This window comes from Bison bison, unplaced genomic scaffold (genome assembly GCF_000754665.1).
Source record: "Bison bison bison isolate TAMUID 2011002044 unplaced genomic scaffold, Bison_UMD1.0 scf7180017864183, whole genome shotgun sequence".
Taxonomy (NCBI): Eukaryota; Metazoa; Chordata; class Mammalia; order Artiodactyla; family Bovidae; genus Bison; species Bison bison.
Genome location: NW_011494755.1, coordinates 8,502,880 through 8,525,466, shown reverse-complemented (window position 1 = coordinate 8,525,466; position 22,587 = coordinate 8,502,880). Strand labels below are relative to the sequence as shown.

Sequence of the window (22,587 nt, the reverse complement as noted above, 5' to 3'; positions counted from 1 at the left end):
ACCCCCTGAATAGGCAGGCATCTGTCTACACGATATTCCTTTGGGTTTTTGTATCAGTGCAGCTCTCCATGACTCTTTATTAGTATAATTGGGAGCTGGCTAGCTGTCAGTACCTTCATTTATTCATTAATGAAGAGCTGTTGAGTGGATGTTACAATAATGCCTGACATATTCTAATTGCTTTATGCTAATGAACTCGTTTACTCTTCAACCCACAAAACAGCCTGTAGGTTTATTTTCATCTTCGGATTACAGATTTACAGGAAACTGAGGCACAGGATTGTCAAGAATTCCTCAGCTAGCTAGTGGCCAAGCTAGGACTGTAGCCCAAGTGATCTGTCTTAACCCTGCTCTGAACCAGGGTGTCTCAGACCAGGCACTGCCTCATGCATGACTTGTTTCTAACAACAATAACAATATCTATGGAAAGAGATATAAATATTCATGGAAATTAGCTCTTTGTCTAGTGCTTGAAAGCTCCTGAAGCACTGATATTTCTCATTTAGTCCTCGAAACGTGATCTCCATCTGAAAGATTAAAACCAGATCTCTGACAATTTCCTTGCCTACGATCCCATAATCAGGGAGCAAGAGAGAAAACCCCAATTGAGATTGAGACACTGGTGCTCTCATTGTTGGATGTAGTTTTAGCTGACTTAGTCACTGCAGAGTAGAGAAGGGAAGTGAGTCTCGGGTGGCAGCCCTCAGCTGAGAGATACAGTAATAGTAACAGAGAGTACCTGTCAGGTGTATCCTCTTAGACTTTTGGAGTTTGCATTCTCCTGTTGCTCTGCCAGTAATTCTCGGCATCCCTAGGCCAAGGGGAAGGTGGCGGGGGGTGTCCCTCACCTCTGTAGTAGTCACCTCGGTTACTGCGTTGCAGCCACCTCTCTGCTGTCCTAAGCAGAATCTGCTGAAGACAGAAGTCACGTCATCCTTCATGTGGCTGTGGAGCTGCGCCTTGACACAGTTCCTCTCGCCACCCCTGTCCCCAGGTAATAGCAAAGGCACAGTGACCTGGGCCCTGGCCTGGAGGATTCTGTTGGGTTATTCTCTCTGTCATGTTGGTCCCACGGCTGAGCTGCGCCTCAGTCCAGACTTGGTGAAAGATGTCTTTGGTATTGCCTTTTCTTTCCCCAGGGTCCTTGATAGATTGAGACTTCTTCTGGTGGCTCAGTTGGTAAAGAATCCGCCTGCAGTGTGGGAGACCTGGGTTTGATTACTGGGTTGGGAAGATCCCCTGGAGAAGGGAAAGGCTACCTACTCCAGTATTCTGGCCTGGAGAAGTCCATGGACTGTGCAGCCTATGGGGTTGCAGAGTCAGACACAACTGAGCAACTTTCACTTTCACTTCTGGGAGCTTCTTAGAAATGCAGATTCTCAGGCTCTGCCCACACCCAAACCCAACACTTCAGATTCTGTTTTAACAAGTTCTCCAAATAGGGTGACCAATTATCTTGGTTTGCACCCAACTGAGGGGTTTCCTGGGACAGGGGACTTTTAGTATTAAAACTGGGTTGAATTGGTTACTTTGTCTCCGGTGATTCTGGGTGTTTGTGTGACTGCAAATGTTTATTATTGTTTTAAGTTGCTAAGTTTTGGAGTAATTCATTAGGTAACAGTAAAAAACGGACTGAACAACTAACACTTTTTTTTTCAAGAAGGAATAAATATGTGATTAACGTCTGCAAAATTTAACATTGTTAAATTTTAAAATCACTTTGTAAACTAATTGTGTACATTTATGCTCTTCTCCAGTGGTTCTTTTTTAAGATGAATTAATTGTCCGTTGTTCTGTGTCTCTGCTGCTGCGCGCAGGCTCTCTCTCCTTGCAGTGAGCAGGCGCTATTCTGTTGCGCTGCTCTGGCTTCTCATCGTGGTGGCTTCTCTTGTTGCGGAGCCCACAGGCTCTTGGGCTTCCATAGTTGCCGCCCGTGATCTCGGTAGTTGTGGCTTTCAGGCTCTAGAGCTCGGGCTCAGTCGTTGTGGCACAGAGGCTTAGTGCTCTCCAGCATGTGGAATCTTCCAGGACCAGGGCTGGAACCGGTGTCCCCTGCGTTGGTAGGCAGAGTCTCAACCACTGGACCACAGGAGAAGCCCTCTAGTGATTCTTAACTGAGCTAGGAGCTGTTGATCGGTGGATGCTATTGTGTGGTCAGAAGCAGCCCCAAACCCACCCCAGCCGCTGCCCTTCCTTGTATTGAGGTTGTGCTTCCTACCCCTTTCTTTAGGATAGGTTTCTTCCCCACTCCTGGTCCCACAAGCAATTAGCACTCAGAGGCTTTCCCTACTAGGCCCTGCAGAGTGGGCTAATTATGGCTGAACAAGAGGCCTCCGTTGAGGTCCCACTTTCTCTGGAAACCACTTGCTCTTCTGCAGGTGGTATGGGAAGCCTTTGGTAGCCTGGCACACATCTTGTGTATTAAAAATGGTTAAATAGATTTACCCCATATTGGTGGACATTTAGTGTGGGGACTCATCTCTCCCTTCAACTCTGTCTGTTGCTCATATAACTGGAACCTTCCTGGTGCATTTTTCCAGGTTGTAACATTCCATCTTATGCCAGGGTTAGTTAGAGGATCTGGGCATTTACCTACTCCTCCATATTTTCCACTTATTCCTTATATTCTCAGGCCCTACCCTTTATGTTTGCATTCTGAGGCACTTAGGGACCTCATTCCTGAGCCTTTCTGGTTGACTTTTATTTATTTTTATTTTAATTATTCTTTTTTTCCCTCCTTCCCTCTTTCTTCCTTTCTCCCTTCCTTCCTTTCTTTTTTCTTTCCTTTTAATTCTTCCTCTCAGTCAATTCCCACATGTCCATCTCTTTCATCTTCTGAAATATTGTCAGCATCCTTGGCTGCTGTCATCTTCTCTTCCAGGGTTTATACCTTCTTGGTCCTTTAATGTCATTTTTAAATTTGGGGGTGGAGGGTTGTGAGTGTGTTTAATCTGCTGTGTTTAATTGAAAGTCTTTCATTTGTAATTTAAAAGAAATTGTTTATGTATTTTAGTTGTATGTTTGTATATATACTCTTTTTTTTTTCTTTACCAATCTTGAATTTGACTACTAGTCTTTATGATGGGCTGACTTTGGCAAAAGTTTTTTCAAAGAATTTGAATATATTTTCTAATTTTTTAACATCTTTTTACTAAGTCCTAACTCCCCTATCCCACAGCCTCTCTTTGTTTTTTCTTTCTTCAAGCTTCTTGCATTAAAATTATATTTTCCCCTATCCCCTTCCTGGCTGCCTGCTTTTCTTTTTTCTCTTAAAGTATATAAAAACATGTCAAACTCAGCTTTTCTGAAGTAGATAAGCTTTTATGTCTGGTATTAAACATTTCAATGTTGATATCCTCTTTTTGTTCCAATAATTATTTAGGAGACTATTCTGTAGTTTACAAGAAGGCTTACTTTTGGGGATGCAAGTCTTATGTTTTATCTTGTAATTTTATTATATTATTACATGGTAGTCAGTATGACCTATATAATTTCTAACTTTTTAAAGTTTGTTGCATTTTTCTTTAAAGTTTGGGATATAATAAAATTTGTAAATATCCTTTGGTTAATTTAGTACTTCTTAGTGATAAGCATGGCTTGTCTCATTTTTGTGTTGTATTTTGTTTAAAAAAATAAAAAGCAAGCCTGATTAAGAATATTTGTATGTCGCCCTTTCTTGGTTGGTTTCATGCCTAGAGCAGTCTGTGGGCTCTTTATTACCTGGGTAGTAATGGAGCCAAGACTAAGGTGAAATTCCATGCTGAAATGTTCTCCTTCCTAGGTCAACTCCTGATATTACAGACACTGGGAGTGCAATATAATATTCCCACAAAGCCTCGGCTAGAAATTCTTGTTTGATCTTGGGCCATGTATCGCCATCTGGTAGATCTGGATGTTTCAGGAATTTAAGCCCCAAACATTTTTGCTCCTTATCTAAATAATTGGGATCTGGTGATCCTCCTGGGACTGGTTATTGTCTCACTGACATTTAAAACACATTTGCCACTTTTTCCCTAAAAGCAAAATGGATAGGGCAGTAGATGAGTACCTCTCCCCTCCATTTGGTTTTTAAAAATAACGTGCTGCGATTCATGGGGTCGCAAAGAGTTGGACACGACTGAGCGACTGATCTGATCCGATCTGATTGTAGTTTATTTTATTTTTTGGTCATGCTGCACAGCTTGCAGGATCTTAATTCCCCCACCAGGGGTTGAACCTATGCCCCCTGCAGTAGAAGCATGGAGTCTTAATGCCCAGGGAATTTCCCCATTTGCTTTTTAAGTTGTAGGCAGTAGGACTGCAGGTGCCTTTATCCAGTTGGCCAATAAAAATATACTGAATGTTTTTACCCCGCCATAATGATATGTGGGCAAATGACATAATTCCTGTCCTTGAGAAGCTCATTCATAATAACAAGCTGAGAAGACAGAGATGGAATAGAATATATTGACAAATTAACATGTTTGATATGGGAATGTATAAGCATTAGGAGAGCACAGAGGAAGATACATTTAATTTTCCTAAAGAATGAAGGAATGTGGACCACCCTAGGGAGAGTGGGGTCTTGAAATGAGAATAGGTGCTAGTTGGCCAGAGAGGGAAGGATAGACATTCTAGCTGAAGGAACATCATGACTAGGGCATGAACTAAGACAGTGGGTAGCATGTTTGTGTGGGAAAGAGCAGTTGGCCTCTTTCCTGGAGAACACTGTATATTTGAGTTTGGAAGCATTGAGGCTTACAGAAGTTAGTCTGGGGTTACACTTATGGAAGCACTGAATACCAGGTAGAAGAATTTGCACTCTACTTGTGGGGAGTGGGCAACCATTGCAGATTTCTAAGGATGAAATAAGGTCTTTTGTTGTTGTTCAGTCACTAAGTCACGTCCAACTCTTTGCCCCTCCATGGACTGCAGCACACCAGGCTTCCCTGTCCTTCACTGTCTCCCAGAGTTTGCTCAAATTCATGTCCACTGAGTCAGTGATGCTATCCAACCATCTCACCCTCTGCTGTCCTCTTCTCCTTTTACCTTCAGTCTTTCCCAGCATCAGAGTCTTTTCATTGAGTCAGTTCTTGGCGTCACGTGGCCAAAGTATTAGAGCTTCAACTTCAGCATCAGTCCTTCCAATGAATATTCAGGGTTGATTTCCTTTAGAATTGACTGGTTTGATCTCCTTGCAGTACAGTGGATTCTCAGGAGTCTTCTCCAGCACCACAATTCAAAAGCATTAATTCTTGGGTGCTCAGCCTTTTTTATGGTCCAACTCTCACACTCATATATAACTACTGGAAAAACCATAGCTTTGACTAGACAGACCTTTGTTAGGAAGTGATGTCTCTGCTTTTTAATATACTGTCTAGATTTGTCATCACTTTTCTTCTCAGGAGCAAGTGTCTTTTAATTTCACGATTGCAGTCACCATCTGCACTGGTTTTTGAAGCCAAGAAAATAAAATCTGTCACTGCTTCCACTTTTCTCCTATTTACCATGAAGTGATGGGATCTGATGCCATGATCTTGGTTTTTTGAATGTTGAGTTTTAAGCCAACCTTTTCATTCTCCTCTTTTATCCTCATCAAGAGGCTCTTTAATTCCTTTTCACTTTCTGCCACTAGAGTGGTATCATCTGCATTTTTGATGTTATTGATTTTTCTCCTTGCATCTTGATTCTGGCTTGTGCTTCATCCAGCCCAGCATTTTGCGTGATATATTCTGCATAGAAGTTAAACAAGCAGGGTGACAATATATAGCCTTGACGTACTCCTTTCCCAATTTGGAACCAGTCCATTATTCCATATCAAGTTCTGTTGTTTCTTCACCTGCATACAGGTTTCTCAGGAGGCAGGTAAGGTGGTCTGGTATTCCTATCTCTTTAAGAATTTTCCACAGTTTGTTGTGAACCACACAGTCAAAGGCTTTAGCGTAGTCAATGACAAAACTGGTCCCCTGGAGGAGGAAATGGTATACCACTCCAGTATTCTTGCTGTGAGAACTCCCCATGAACAGTATGAACAGTATGGAATAAAATCAACCCTTTATAATTTTGGTATTCAAATGTTGGTTCTCCATTGTAAATGTCTGCTACCAAAAATGTGACTCATCTAGAGTACATTATTGAAATGTTCTTTTCCTGATATATGCAATTTATGATTCAGATTTCCATTCGGATATCTGTGCCACTTGCCATGAACATGCTACTTGCTTGAAAAGAGAAACAACAAGCATCTGTATCTGCAAATATGGATTTGTGGGCAATGGGAGGACTCATTGTATTGGTAAGTTCTGACTCTTGGCTAAGTTGAAAACTTCATCAAGAAACAAGATTCTCCAGTATTAAAGAGTTGGTGTCCTTGGGGGGAAAACATTGTTATTGTTCATGTGCTTTTATTATAAGAAGTTTTATCAATTACAGTAAGTCTCTGTTTTAGTGTTTGGATATATCATTTCTTTAGCATTTACAAGGAATTATCCCTCATGTTAGAGATCACTGAACTTGAAACTCTGGGAACTCTCTGACCTAACACAGATATGAAATCTGTTTTTAAGTCTTGGGTTTAACTTAGCAATTTGAGTGAGTATTGTCTTTTTAAATTTCTCTAGTTGTTTTGACAGAAAACTATTTTTATTAGTACCATGAGGAAAAACAAAGCACAATTGCCTATTGAACTTTTCTGGCTGATAGGTGAAATACTGTTTCTTTGAGTCTTATGTCTACCAAAATCCATCCTTCAAATTTTTTATAGTTGTGACCCTTTAAGCTCTTGGATGACTTACAGAAATACACATACCTTTAGACTAGAAGTATCTGAAATTATTTTTTGTCTCAGAGAATCCACCATGCCATAAGAGTCAGATAATATCCAGCTTCAAGCCCAATTCAGAGAGAGAGAGTTCCATAGCAACTTTACGGTAACGGATGTTAGGATAATCATGGTTTTCTCCCAGCATCCATGTTACCTGCAGTGAACATATGGATAGTTTTGCCTTGTAGCTGTGAATTGACAGTGTATACCACCTCACTGTGGTATCTTTTTTTTTTTTTTTGCTTCCTAAAGAAAAATAACAATTAAATCCTGAGTTCAAAAACTCATATTCTACTTCACAGGTACATGTTTTCACAATCACACAACTTTGCTTGTTCCTGCAGGCTGGAGTTGGGCCTTCCTGACCCTCTCTGTTTAGGATAAAAACACTATATACTACATATTCCAATAACTGGTGTGCTGAGACCACACCATACGTTGCAGGTTAGATCACAGATGTGCCAATGCTAAGTCATGGGACCTAAGAACTCTAGAATCTCCTACAAACCCATATGTCCCTTCTGATGAAGTCTGCAGGGGAGATATGCCGCAGGAACAATAGCAAAGGAATACTCCATCTTATGGGCAGGTGGACTTGTGTCTGAAACCCCCGTGCCCTGCTTAGTAAGCCAGGACACTTGACCTGGCTATGGCTTGAGGGTCCATTTTGCCTCTCTGTGTTCTTAGTCAGATCTTTTAACCACAGATAGTTTAAATGATGAATAGATTTAATTAAAATTTAAAAAGATAATATAAGGGAAATGAAAGAAAAACCTACCAGATTTTGAACGGAGTGTGGGGTGCTCTTGGGTTAGCAGGAATTGTGTGCAATTGTGAGAGGCAATTGAACTGTTGTGAGTGGACCAGTAGTGTAATAAAACACTAAGTGACAAAAAACTCCAGTTTCTCAGCAGATGATATCCTCCCCGCAAAAAACTAGCTGGATAGATCACCTCTCAAAGGATGTAAGAGAAATTGGCCACAGGAGTTTCCTCTGATGGTATAGTCTAAGGCAGAGTGAGTGAATTCTAACCTGGGGGCCAGACTTCATTGCTGCCTGTTTTTGTAATAGGGTCTTAATTTGTTTACTGACTCTCTGTGCTTTTATGATCCAAAGTATGGATGAGCAGTTGCAACCGGAGACCCATGACTGGCCTGTGACAGAAAAAGTTTGCTGACCCCTGAGCTGGAGGACAGGAGGGAGGTTTATGTTCATTTGACATTGATGTCAAACGATTGAATTAGAAATAGTCAGGGCAGGTCCTGTGGTCTCATCCCAGGTTCCAGCCCCTCCTCACTGGGTGCTTAACATTGTTTATATGGATCACTAAGGATCAGCAGGAGCTGCTTCTGCCACAGTATTAGCCCTGCCCCCAGATGAGGCTTGAGCACTAATTCCATTGTGTGTCCTGGTGACTCAGAAGTAACAGATTTTCCAGTTAATCATTGGATGCAAAATCATCCTACTTTGATTTTTGTAAAAAAAGGCAAGAGAATGGCTGAGCTGGAAAAGTGGGATTCTGCTGGATTTTCCCCTCCCAGGCCTATGACAAGATCTTTTTAAGTGTGGAGAAGTTCAGAAAGCATCTCTATCTCCCAGTCTTCAAGTAGGATGGGCTATCAGAAAGAGATGTTGAGTTTCTCTTGTGGTTTCGTACATACTTGGCATGCGACGACGAGTGGCCCATGTCCCGGAGTCTGAGAAGTACAGTGAGCAGAGGAGAGGCTGGGGAAATAGATCTTTCTGCTGTTGTCATAGAATATTGATTCCCAAGTCCATAGCACAGGAGAACAGTCTGGGTAGTTGATCGTGGTATGGAGTGACAGCCCTTTCTGTGCTTTGTCTCAATGTACCCACAGATAAAGATGAGTGCCAGTATGGAGCCAGTGTGGTCTGTGGGAACCACACATCTTGCCACAACATACCCGGAGGCTTTTATTGCATTTGCCTGGAAGGATATCGAGCCACAAACAACAACAAGACGTTCATCCCCAATGACGGCACCTTTTGCACAGGTACTCAGGAAGGGGGTTGCAGATGGCATCGTGGTGATGGCCGAGGGTACCTGGTACCTGGGATGTGGAGGAGGGAGAGGGCAGGGCCAGGATGGGGTGTGATTTAAGGAAGGGACTCTCCTTTATTGATGGGGGATATTTGGACATGGACTGAGTATTAGTATCAGGGAATTATTGTTCATTTTGTTAGAAAGAATAGCTGTATTGTAGTATTTTAGGATAATATTCTTATTTTGGGAGCTGCGTGCTAAAGTATCTAGGAGTGTTATTATGAAGCATCTGATGTAGTGTTTATCTATAAGATACTTTAAATGGCAAAATGTGAATGATTGTTGAATCTTGGGGGTGGAGGTAGAACTAGAGGAGACTGTAATATTTTTTCGCTTGTTCTGTGTGTCTGAAATGTTTCATAACAAACAGCAAGGAGAGATTCTTTGAGATGGCGTGCCATCTGCAGTAGCCTTTGGAGTGACTGTGGTACTCGCCAGCTCTGTGCATACAGCCCCAGGGATGAGCTCTATGATGCACCTATTAGAGTTGTGGGCTTGTCTCCTGGAGGAATAAGCTGAGTGAGGAGCACAACTCTTAGGATCTCAGTAGCTTTGAAGGTCAGGTTTTGGACATATGTTGGTCAAATAAAAGGGATGGGCAAAGGCCTTCTAATTTTCAGTAGCTCCTGTTATTATTTTCATGATTGTATGTCATGATAATATAGCTCTTGGATTTTCTAAGGAAATCTTTGAACAGTAATGAGGAGGAAAGGCAAGAAAAGACTTCTGGTTCTAAGATGGTTTTGTGTAGACTTAATGATTCTTCTTGAGGAGGTCATGGCAACCCACTCCAGTATTCTTGCTGGGAGAATCCCATGAACAGAGGAGCCTGGCAGGCTACAGTCCATAGCATAACAAAGAGTTGGACAGGACAGGAGCGACTTAGCAGGCACAGTGATTCTTCTTAAAAAGCTTTGTGATATTTAAAGGTTTGGGGGAGACACAAAGAGAGAGGAAAGCATTTTTTATCTTTTTCCCAGGAACCTCAGGTTCTGATGCTCTGATTCATTCTTCCTCTTGACCTGTACTAAGGTAAAATTCCCTCAAAGGGTACATTTGATTTATTCTTGGCATGAATGAGCACGTTCCCTCAGAGAAAACATTTTATAATATCTTGTTGTTTTAGGTAGCAGATTACTTCCTACATGATTGCAGAAGTGCAGTGTTGCAGAATTAAATTAGGTGCCTTAAAAAAAAAAACTTGGAAGATGATGGGTTCATTCAATATACATTTTTCATGCGCTTCCTACGTGCCAAGGCTGTGCTAGTAGGAGGTGATGGCAGACAGCTAATTTCAGTATAATGTATTAGTCATGAGTAAGCAGAGGGCACTTTCCAGAGTCTGGAATCCTTGGAGGCACTTACCTTGGAAGTGGGTGAGAGATGTGGTGCTTTCCGGAGGACTTAACACCTGAAATTGTGTTTTCAAGTCTGTGGGAGTTTGACAGGAAAAATTTTGTAACAGTATATTTCAGTATAGTTTCCAAGGATGCATTATGTTTTTTAAAGGATACGAAGAAGAAAAAGAAAGAAAGAAATATTATATGCAAGGGCCAAATAGATGTCAGCTTAGGAAGAACTGACCTTCCTGGAACAAAATCCTTATCTAGGCTCTGCTTCTATTTATTCTACTTCTTATAATTATTTGGTGACCTTCCCCTTTTAAAAAAAATGAGGTATAATTCATTAAACCACAAAATGCCCTCTTTTCAAGGGTACAATTCAGTGGTTTTCAGTATAATTCAAAAAAGTTGTGCAACAATCTCCACTATCTGATTTTAGAACCTCCCTTTAACCCTCAAAAGAAACCCCATATCCAATGGCAGTTATTCCAATTACTTTTTTTTTTTTTGAGGCCTTTATTTATTACTTTGTAAAACCTGATGGATGACTTTTCTTGATGACACTGAGTTTCTTCCAGAATCACAGTTTCACAGAAACACTAGTGGACTTTAGGTAGGGCAGAAGCTTTAGCAAGTTTTGGGGTATCAGCAGTTATCTAGTGCTTGCCTGGAACCGGAAGATTATAAATCCCAGTTCTTGAATTCTGAGAAATTCCTGTGACTTGCTGTTCATTGTACTCTGCAGGGTTCAAGTCAAGTTCAGGAGCTGTTGCAGGTAGGCCTCCTTGGATGTCACTGAGTATAGATGAGGGCTGAGCTGCAGCGGTTCTAGTGCTGGAGAACCCACAGACGTTCTGGTCCCCAGGCTGCCCCTGGAACGACTCCTGGCGATCATGGAAACTTTGTGATGAGCCACAACCCAGGGGAAGAAGCTCTATGGCACTTGCAGCGTGAGGGCATTCCAAAATGCCGGAGGCCTGGACAAAGAAAGGCGTTATTGTCCCTCATGATGGTCTTCATTTCTTCACATCCTTGCCAACACTGGATAATATCAATAACAGTCCCCATCTTAAATGGGTGTTTGTGTTCCTCTAATGTGGCTTCCTAAGATAAAGGTTTCTGAGCTGAATTTGGTGTTTGAGGAGGGACTGTGGCCTCTGTTTTAGAGCATTTAAATCAAAGAGGAGAGTGAAAAAGTTGGCTTAAAGCTCAACATTCAGAAAACTAAGATTATGGCATCTGGTCCCATCACTTCATGGCAGATAGATGGGGAAACAGTGGAAACAGCAGCTGACTTTGTTTTTTTGGGCTCCAAAATCACTGCAGATGGTGATTGCAGCAATGAAATTAAAAGACGCTTGCTCCTTGGAAGGAAAGCTATGACTAACCTAGACAGCATATTAAAAAGCAGAGACATTACTTTGCCAACAAGGGTCTGTCTAGTCAAGGCTATGGTTTTTCCAGTAGTCATGTATGGATGTGAGAGTTGGAGTATAAAAAAAGCTGAGCACCAAAGAATTGATGCTTTTGAACAGTGGTGTTGGAGAAGACTCTTGAGAGTCCCTTGGACTGCAAGGAGATCCAACCAGTCCATCCTAAAGGAGATCAGTCCTGGGTGTTCATTGGAAGGACTGATGTTGAAGCTGAAACTCCAATACTTTGGCCACCTGATGCGAAGAGCTGACTCATTGGAAAAGACCCTGATGCTGGGAAAGACTGAGGGCAGGAAGAGAAGGGGGAAGACAGAGGATGAGATGGTTGGATGACATCATCGACTCGATGGACATGGGTTTGAGTGGACTCCGGGAGTTGGTGATGGACAGGGAGGCCTGGCGTGCTGCAGTCCATGGGGTCGCAAAAAGTCAGACACGGCTGAGCCACTGAACTGAACTGAACTGAAATCTAGCATTTAAATCAACAAGCCGTGTGGCCACTCCCCTGCCAGCATGCTCATTGTTCATGGTCAGGGTCAGGTGTGGGTTAGGAGTGGCTTGTGCTCTAGGGAGAGCTGAGTCAGTAGAGAGGCGAGGCCCATTCACATATTGGCTAACAAGTATTGAGGACCAAAGATCAAGCAGGCACTGTGTTAAGTGCTTTCCACATGTTTTATTTAATTTGTGCCAAAAAACCCTACTATAATGAACTTCATTTTATAGAAGTGGTTTAGAAAGTTTAAAGAACAGACATTAGTAGAACTAGTAGGTAGCAGAATCAATTCTCCAACCTGGGTCTGTTTGACTTTCAAATCCATGAAAGAATTTTAAATATAGAACATCCAGGGCTCTGGGATGAGGTCAGAGTGTCTTGCTCGGTTTTGCTTTATTTTCTACCAAAGAATGGTTCTGGCTGTGGGTAAAGTTAAATAATATTATATATAGAATGAGGCATAGGGAATTTCTCCCTTGATTAGTTAACTATGTTAATATGGTTGCTCAGAACATTTTTTTCTTGACAAGCAAACATGTTATAACCTTGGAGACCCAATGGAATCTACCACTACATGGAGAGTTTGTCCTGTTGAGCTTAACATGTCTATCCAGTCAAGACCTAGAACAGTTTAGTAAAGGTATTCTTTGGGAGCATTAGGAAGTAGCAGAGGATTAAATGTGAAAATCATGTTGTACTCATCTCAGTGATATATGGTAAATACATCTAGACTTCCTTAAGGCAACTGATGTTCCTGACAATCTCTGTGGATGAGACAGAGAATTATTGATTGGATGATGTTAAAATTAGATTGTAAAGGAAGAAACAGTGTGGCGTAGTGTTTACGGATATGGTCTCAGAAGCCAGACACATGGCTTCTGATTCTAGCCTTTCCACTGTTTAACCTGCGTGGCTTCAGGTTAACCATTCAATGCTTCAGTTACTTCATCTGTAAAATGGGGATAATAATAGCATCAACTTCTCAGGGGTTTTGTGAAGAATAAATAAGATGGAAAATAATCATGAATAAATGACGAAGTGTTTAGAACAGTGCTTGACGTGCACAAGATGCCATGCAGGAGTTATCGTTATTAACAGTCATTATAACAATTATTGTTATTAGGCTGTTGAATGACTGTACACAAAGAAAACGGATTAATGCCTGCAGTGACTCATACAGAGCTAATCAGTAGCTAGAAGCTCCAAGTGTTTTCCATACCACTGCATTTTTGCCTTATAATACTTGGACCTTTTACTTTTAGTAGCTCCTGAAAAATTAATTTATTCCTACCCACTACCTTTGTAGGAATCTGGGGCAGGTGGACAGGCTGGAAAATGGTTTCTGTGTTAAAAATGTATACATAAACACATTTTACAAATTCCTCAGTGGGGAAAAAAAAATCTTACTAAGCTAAGATGATGGATCCAGTCTAGGAACACAGTGCTGAAATCATTTCTAAACTTCGTACTAGATTGAGATTGATTTTAAGAATCCTTTCTTAACAGTTACCCAAACTTCCATGATTTTGTTATCAACAATGTCTGTTGGGTTTGCCTGGTGGCTCAGTTGAATCTGCCTGCCAGTTCAGGAGACACGGGTTTGATCCCTGGTCTGGGAAGATCCCGCATGCAAATAAGCCCATGTGCCACAGCTATTGAGCCTGTGCTCTAGAGCCCGGGAGCTGCAACTGCTGAAGTCTGTGCTCCCTAGAGCCCGTGCTCCCTAGAGGCCGTGCTCCCTAGAGCCTGTGCTCCCTGCTCCGAAACAGCAAAGGCCACGGTGATGAGAAACCTGGACACCTCAACTAGAGAGTAGCCCCTGTTCAGGGCAACTAGAGGAAAAGCCCACAGAGCAACAAAGACCCGGCACAGCCGAAAGTAGATAAGGCAATACAATTATAGAAAAAAGAGCAAAAAACAATGTTTGTTTGACTGGTTTCACTTCTCACCACCCTTTGTTGTGTTTTATGACGTCTTCTCCTTTCTTGACAATATTTATTCTGATTTTTTTTGTCAGTAGTGTGGTTCTTGAGATCATTCATGTTCTAAAATGTCACTCCTTTCCTTAAATATAGCACAATGTTTTGCTCTCTTTTCCTTAGAACTCTGTACATATTACTCCTGTACTATCTGGCATTTAGTGTTTCAGACAAGAAGTCCTGGGTCAGATTGCTTCTCTTTTCCTCATAAATTACTATTCCCTTCTCTCAGGAGGTTTATAGATTTTTCTCTTCTTCCCTGAAACCCAGAATGACTCATTTTTCAACATTCATACCTGTCACCTTAAAAGGCTATTTTTATTTGAATACAAAACTGGTGCAGTTTTTCTTTTGATATTAAATTTTTATATATATACTCCATTTTCTTCCATAATTCCTTTTAAATAGATATTGAATGTTTTGGGTCTGTCCTCATATAATTTTTTTGTCCCATAGTTTCTGTCTTAAATAATTAATTTTTCTATGTGTTTTAGAGAATTCCTTGAGTTGAAATTTGCGAATTTATTTTCAGTGCCTCTATTGAGCTTTTATTTTTGGCATTTGTATTTTGTTTTAATTTCCAAGACTTCATTTTTTTTCCCCTCAGAAATTCCCTTTTTCATTAATACAGTATCTTCTTCACCTAATTTGGATTTCAGCATCTCTTCCTATGTCAGGAGTGTCTTGGTTATTTCTTACTGAGTAACTCTACTCCTCCCAGCCCACAACTGCCCCCAGATTTAGTGGTTTAAAACAACAATGGATTATTTGTTGCAATTCTGTGGCTAGGCGGTTTTGTCACTTGTATGCACGTATTCAAGTGGTGGCTGGATTAGGTGGCTGATGAAAGAAGGCCTGTCTCACATACGGCCCGGTTGGGGGGTGTGTGTGTGTGTGTGTGTGTGTGTTCAGCTGTGTCCGACACTTTGTGACCCTATGGACTGTAGCTCTCCAGGCTCCTCTGACCATGGCATGGAATTTTCCAGACAATACTGGAGCGGGTTGCCATTTCCTACTCCAGGAGCTCTATCCATGTCTCTTGCGTCTCCTGTGTTGACAGGTGGATTCTTTACCACTAGCGTCACCTGGACCTTGATTCTAGCTGTCAAGCAGGCCACCTTAGTTCTCCTTCATGCGGTATCTCATCTTTAGGGCCTCTCTGACCGGCCTGTCTCTCAAGCACCGCAGCCTGGGTTTTCTGTAGCGTGGACGCTGGATTCCAGCTGAGGGAGAAAGGAAGCTGCCAGGCATCGTCTAAGGCGATGTCCAGAGCAGGCGCCATGTTGCTTCTGCCAAGTTCCGTTGGACAAAGCCAGTCTCAAGACCAGCTCAAGAGGAGGGGAAATGGATTCCATTCTTGATGGGTGGAGAGGCAAGAAAGGAAGGGAAGAGATGTTGACAGCCATCACTGGAGCCCATTTCCCACACAGTTTCCCAAAGATGTAGGTTGATCAGAATTGGTCCCTTGGGTCTCCTCCAGCAACTGAATGAATTACTGTTTCCCAGACAACAACCAGCTAGCAATGAGGTAGGTATTCCTTGGTCCAAAACCCAAAACCAAACAGACTAGTATATAGACTATTTGTTGCTAAGTTGCTTCAGTTGTGTCCGACTCTGTGTGACCCCATAGACGACAGCCCACCAGGCTCCCCCGTCCCTGAGATTCTCCAGGCAAGAACACTGGAGTGGGTTGCGATTTCCTTCTCCAATGCATGAAAGTGAAAAGTGAAAGTGAAGCCGCTCAGTCCTGTCCGACTCCTAGCGACCCCATGGACTGCAGCCTACCAGGCTCCTCCGTCCATGGTATTTTCCAGGCAAGAGTGCTGGAGTTGGGTGCCATTGCCTTCTCCAATAAAGACTATAGTGAATTTTAATAAAATCACTAAACAGAAATATGAAAGGATTCTGAGATTATATTCTTCCTTTTGGGTGGGGGCATTGTTAAAATGTTATATTTTATTTTTTAAATGAAATGATAGTGTTAGTTTTTTGGGGGGAAAAAAGACTTTACTGGAAAATTAGAATATTTGTCAAAGAAAAGAAATGCAAGAAGGCAAAGTGGTTGTCTGAGGAGATTTTACAAATAGCTGAGGAAAGAAGAGAAGCAAAAGGTAAAGGAGAAAGGGGAACATAATACCCAACTGAATACAGAGTTCCAGAGAACAGCAAAGAGAGATGAAAAGGCCTTCTTAAGTGAACCATGCAAAGAAATAGAGGAAAACAATAGAATGGGAAAGACTAGAGATCTCTTCAAGAAAATTGGAGATATCAAGGGAACATTTCATGCAAGGATGGGCATGATAAAGGACAAAAATGGTAAGATTAAGAAGAGGTGGTAAGAACACAGAAGAACTATACAAAAAAGGTCTCAGTGACCTGGATAACCATGATGGTGTGGTCACTCACCTAGAGCCAGACATCCTGGAGTGTCAAGTCAAGTGGGCCTTAGGAAGCATCACTATGAACAAAGCTAGTGGAGGTGACAGAGCTCCAGATGAGCTATTTCAAATCCTAAAAGATGATGCTGTGAAAGTGCTGCATTCAATATGCCAGCAAATTTGGAAAATTCAGCAGTGTCCACAGGACTGCGAAAGGTCAGTTTTCATTCCAGTCCCAAAGAAGGGCAATGCCAAAGAATGCTCAAACTACAGTTGCACTTATTTCATATGTTAGCAAGGATATGCTCAAAATCCTTCAAGTGAGGCTTCAGCAGTGAACTGAGAATTTCCAGATGTACAAGCTGAGTTTATAAAAGGCAGAGAAACCAGAGACCAGATTGCCAACATTTGTTGGATCATGAAGAAAACAAGGGGATTCCAGAAGAATATCTACTTCTTCTTCATTGACTACACTAAAGCCTTTGACTGTGTGGAACACAACAAACTGTGGAAAATTCTTAAAGAGATGGGAATACCAGACCACCTGACCTGTCTTCTGAGAAACTTGTATGTGGGTCAAGAAGCAACAGTTAGAACCTTACATGGAACAACTGAGTGCTTCAAAATTGGGAAAGGAGTATGATAAGGCTGTGTATTGTCACTCTGCTGTTTAACTACTATGCAGAGCACATCATTCAAAATGCCGGGCTGGATGAAGCACAAGCTGGAATCAAGGTTGCCGGGAGAAATATCAACAACATCAGATATGCAGATGACACCAACTCTAATGGCACAAAGTGAAGAGGAATTAAAGAGCCACTTGATGAAGGTGAAAGAGGAAAGTAAAAAAGCTGGCTTAAAACTCAGTATTCCAAAACTAAGATCTTGGTAGCTGGTCCCATCACTTCATGGTAAATAGAAGGGGAAAAAGTGGAAGCAGTGACAGATTTTATTTTCTTGGGCTCCCAAATTATTGGATACAGTGACTGCAATCATGAAATTAAAAGAATTTTACTCCTGGGAAGAAAAGCTATGACAAACCTAGACAATATATTAAAAAGCAGAGATGTCACTTTGCCGACAGAGGTCCGTCTAGTCAAAGCTATGGTTTTTCCAGTAGTTCATGTATGGGTGTGGGAGTTGGACCATAAAAAAGGCTGAGTGCTAAAGAATTGATGCTTTTGAATTGTGGTGCTGGAGAAGATTCTTGAGAGTTCCTTGGACTACAAGGAGATCAAGCCTGTCAATTCTAAAGGAAATCAGTCCTGAATATTCATTGGAAGGACTGATGCTGAAGCTGATGCTCTAGTACTTTGGCCACCAGATGCAAAGAGCTGACTCATTGGAAAAGACCCTGATGATGGGAAAGACTAAAGGGAAAAAGAGAAGGGGGTGACAGAGGATGAGATGATTAGATAGCATCATTGCCTCAATGGACATGAATTTGAGCAAACTCTGAGAGATAGTGGAAGACAGAGGAGCCTGGCAGTCCACGGGGTTGCAAAGAGTTGGACTGCTGCTGCTGCTGCTAAGTCGCTTCAGTCGTGTCTGACTCTGTGCGACCCCATAGACGATAGCCCATCAGGCTTCCCCGTCCCTGGGATTCTCCAGGCAAGAACACTGGAGTGGATTGCCATTTCCTTCTCCAATCCATGAAAGTGAAAAGTGAAACTGAAGTCGCTCAGTCGTTTCCGACTCTAGCGACCCCATGGACTGCAGCCCACCAGGCTCCTCCGTCCATGGGATTTTCCAGGCAAAAGTACTGGAGTGGGATGCCATTGCCTTCTCCGAAGAGTTGGATAGGACTTAGCAATTGAATAACAACAACAACATCATCAACAATATCAGTTCTTCCAAAACTACACGTCTTTGAAATCCCAGAGTCTGGGAATAACCAGATTTTCTTCAGTCACACTGCCCCTCCTGTCCTCTGTCCCCCTGATAGTTCTGGCAAATGTCCTGGAAAAAGTCCCCTTTTACTTAAGGTACTTTTCTTTCTCTAAGTGAAATTGGTGTGTCTGTGGCTCTGATGGAGTTTCTAAAGCTTTAAATTTTGTTCACTAAGCCAAATCTGAGGGTAAAAACTGCTAACTTGCAGAAAGATTTCTTTTTTTCAGCCTCTGAATGATTGTGTGGTTTTTACTCCTGTACCTGCTACCACTGGCAATCTTCAATCAAAGGGAAAAGTCTGCTAAGAAGCATGTCTTATCCTTCTTGAAGGCTGTTTTAAGCACTTCTGGTCTTGGTAAAATTAGTGAGACCCTTCTAAGTGGCTTCTTTTCTTCTTGCTTTATGCTCATGAAACATTTTTCACTCTGGTCTAAGCTGTTTTGTATTAGGAGTTCTTCAGATATTTTAACATGAAGTTGATGCCAGCCTTATTTTATAGTAATTTAATTTTTTGGCATACTTCTTTGGGTTCATTTTGTTGGTTTGTCAAGAGAGTTGGTAATAGTTTTTGGCTTTTATAAGTTTTCAGAACACATTGACAAATATTTATTGAGCACCTCTTGGTGCCTATGATATGAAGGACACAGCAGAAGAACTCTTAAGGAGTACAACAAATTTGTGATACAGTTACAAACAAATGCATCTGCTTAAAAGTGTAGATTGAGAGTGTGAGAAGTGGCTATCAGGAAGAATGGATAAAGAAGATGTGCCACATATACACAATGGAATATTACTCAGCCGTTAAAAAGAACAAAATAATGCCATTTGCAGCAACATGGGTGGATCTAGAGATTGTCACAATGAGTGAAGTAAGTCAGACAGAAAAGGAGAAATAGCATACAACATCCTGTATATGTGGAATCTAAAAAAAATGATGTAAATGAACTTACGAAACAGAGACTCACAAACTTTGAGAATAATCTTATGGTTGCTGCGGGGTAGGGAAAGGGATAGTTTGGGAGCTTGGGATGGACATGTACACACTGCTATTTTTAAAACGGATAACCTACAAGGACCTACTATCTAGTTTAGGGAACTCTGCTCAGTGTTATGTGGCAGCCTGGATGGGAGGGGAGTTGGGGGAGAATGGATACAAGTATATGTATGGGCGAGTCCCTTCTCTATTCACTTGAAACTATCGCAATATTGATACTTGGCTTTACCTCAATACAAAATAAAAAGTTAAATCCCCCACCACAAAGAAGAAATGGCTGTCACAGTGTCCAACCCTTTTCTCCTTTTTGTTTTTCTCTCCCTTCTTGTATGGGTCTCAAGACATAGATGAGTGTGAGGTTTCCAGCCAGTGCAGGCGTGGAGGACGGTGTGTGAACACTCGTGGGAGCTACGAATGCTACTGTATGGATGGGTACTTGCCAAAAGGTGGGCCTGAGCCTTTCCATCCGACCAGAGATGCCACGTCATGCACAGGTGGGTTCCTGCCAAAGAATGCAGCATCCGAAGGTGAGAGTCTGTTGATGACTCTCCTGCTCTGAGCCTAAGTCTAGGAGTCTGTGTGGAGGATGTTGGTGGGAATTTGTGTTTTGCATATTTATAACCTATAAAATTAAGTAATAGTCATGACAGAGGGGGCTATATTAAAGTTAAAAAAAACTTTAGGGGTTTTTGTAGTTAATAGATATTCAGATATTAACCATTATATTAGATAGTAAACACAGCTAATCTGGTAAGGACCAGCATCTCAAAAGTTACCAAGGAAGTTGAAAGGCTTATATATTTTAGGATATTGTGCAAAACGAAATTTATACTTTGTTGGGCTAGGCGTCTCTCCGTTGTTGTTTAGTCCCTAAGTCATGTCTGACTTTTTTGCAGCCCTGTTGACTGTAGCCCACCAGTCTCCTGTCCATGGCATTTCCCGGACAAGGATACTGGAGTGGGTTACCATTTCCTTCTTCAGGGGATCTTCCTGACTCAGGGATCGAACTCACGTCTCCTGCATTGGCCGGTGGGTTCTTTACCCCTGAGTCACCAGGAAAGCCCATAGGCTTGTCTTTAGTTAGTGTAAATTAGCGAGAGTTGATTGCCAGATCCTTTCAGTTTTGTGCTGTTACTTGTGGAAGACCAGATGACTGAATAGAGACACTCAGTGGAAACGTGCCCAAAGTCTTGTAGAAATGAGTCAGTCTATTTTAAAATATGACTCGAGTGTGTATGTGTGAGGGAAGAGAGGATAAAGTGAAGATGGAAAAAGATTATGTATTTTGAAAATACACGTTTATGTAGTAACAAGTTTGACATTAATTTATTTTCAGAAATAGACTGTGGGACCCCTCCTGAGATTCCAGGTGGCTATATCATAGGAAATTATACCTCTAGACTTGGCAGTCAGGTTCATTACGCTTGCAAAGAAGGATTCTTCAGTGACTCAGAAGATACAGCTTCAAGCTGCACAGCCATGGGCACGTGGGAGTCCCCCAAATTAAATTGCCAAGGTGAGTTTTTGCTGAGGTCCAGCTTCCCAGCTTATAGCATCTGGAGGCTGTTTTCTTATTTCTGTCTAAATCTCTTCTTGGGATAATGAATGAATTAAATAAATCCAATAATTTCCTATTGATTCTACTAGGTTTCAGTTGGTTCTCTTGGTATTTAAAGGAATAATATCATCTGCTAATGATGATAATTCCATCTTTCATTTTCCCATGTTTACAATAGTCATGTTTTTCTCTTAACTGACCACTTAGCTAGTGTTTTCAGAACAAAAGTTTAAGTAGTAGTATTGACTTTGAATTTTCTTTCCTTATTCCTGACTTTCATGGGAGTGGTTTGAGTATTTCATTATCATTCATGATTTTGGCTTTCTGATGTTACCTACATCTAGTTATGCTTTTATGTACCCTGATAGAGTGCTATGTGCTAAATTCTGTTCTAAGCACTCATTCAGTCCTTACAATATCCCTATAAATGTGTACTATTATTATCGCACTTTACAGATGGAAAAACTGAGGCATGGAAAAGTTAAGTACTTTGAGGTTATTGAACTAGTGATAGAGCTGAAGTTTAAACTCAAAATTCTAGTTTCTGGGGTTGTATGCTTAATCATTCTGGTATACTCCTGCTTTTGTGATGGTGTTGGTTTCTGGTTTGTTTTCTACTTTTGTCTTTTCATCATGTTACCAGTTTTTGGCTATATATACATGATATTAAGGAAGTATTTATCTATTTCCATTTTACTGGGGTTTGTATTATTTTTATCATGTCTTTTAAGCATGTATTAAGGTGATCATGTATACTTTTCTCCTCAGTTATATGTTGTTTTATATTATTAAATTTCCTAATAATGATCAATGCTAGTTGCTGGAATGGATTCTTCTGGGTCTTTGGTGTTTTATTCTTTCAGTCTGGATTATATTTGCTAAATTGTATCTAAAATTCTTGCATTGATATTCATAAGTAAGATTGGTCTATTTTCTTTTCTATGCTATCTTTGGTGGTATAGTTATTAATGTTATTCTAGATTTTGAGAAAAGAAAGTGAAAGCATTTCCTTCTTTCTATATTCTCTGGAATACAATAAACAGGATTTTTGAAGACTTCATCTGGAAAACCATCTGGATGTGGCACTTGGGGAGAGGTAGTCCTTGGGATATTAAAAAAAAAAAAAAAGAATACTTACTGGTCCTGTTTAAGTTTCCTATTCTTTTTGATATTCATTTTGGTAATTTACATGTTCTTAGAAAAATCATCAATTTCAAATTTATTTGCAGAGAGAAGGGTAAGGCACTCGCTTACTTTACACTCAGTTACTTTTTTATTTCCTGTAGTTATATGTGTTATAATACTGAAATATTGGAGACAATTTCAAATGTCTATTGATAAAGAAAGAAATTAGTCAAATAAATCATAGTATATACATGAGATGGAATATTCTATAGCTAATCTGTTGAAAAGAATGTTTACTGACATAGGTATATTAATAGTATATTACTGAATTACAAATATATGAATAATATGCCCTTAATTTTGAAAATTTTCATATATACGTATGTTTATGAAAAAGTTCAGAAAGCTAAACATTAAAACATTAACTGTGCAGAGGAATTCCCTGGTGATCCAGTGGTTAGGACTCTGCACTTCCACTGCAGGGGGCATGGGTTCCATCCCTGGTGGGCGAACCAAGCTCCTGTAT

At 41.0% G+C, this 22,587-nt stretch overlaps 1 protein-coding gene across 1 annotated transcript in view; it reads left to right on the top strand.

The window, feature by feature from the left end:
• The first annotated feature begins 429 nt into the window (after positions 1 to 429).
• The window catches only part of SUSD1 (sushi domain containing 1), a 127,684-nt gene continuing 105,526 nt past the window's right edge, over positions 430 to 22,587 (top strand). The window contains exons 1-5 of the mRNA XM_010843579.1: positions 430 to 994; positions 6,155 to 6,274; positions 8,663 to 8,818; positions 19,720 to 19,872; positions 20,715 to 20,894. Of these exons, the coding sequence (XP_010841881.1) occupies positions 940 to 994; positions 6,155 to 6,274; positions 8,663 to 8,818; positions 19,720 to 19,872; positions 20,715 to 20,894 (664 nt within the window). The 5' untranslated portion in view covers positions 430 to 939. The remainder of the gene's footprint in view (positions 995 to 6,154; positions 6,275 to 8,662; positions 8,819 to 19,719; positions 19,873 to 20,714; positions 20,895 to 22,587) is intronic.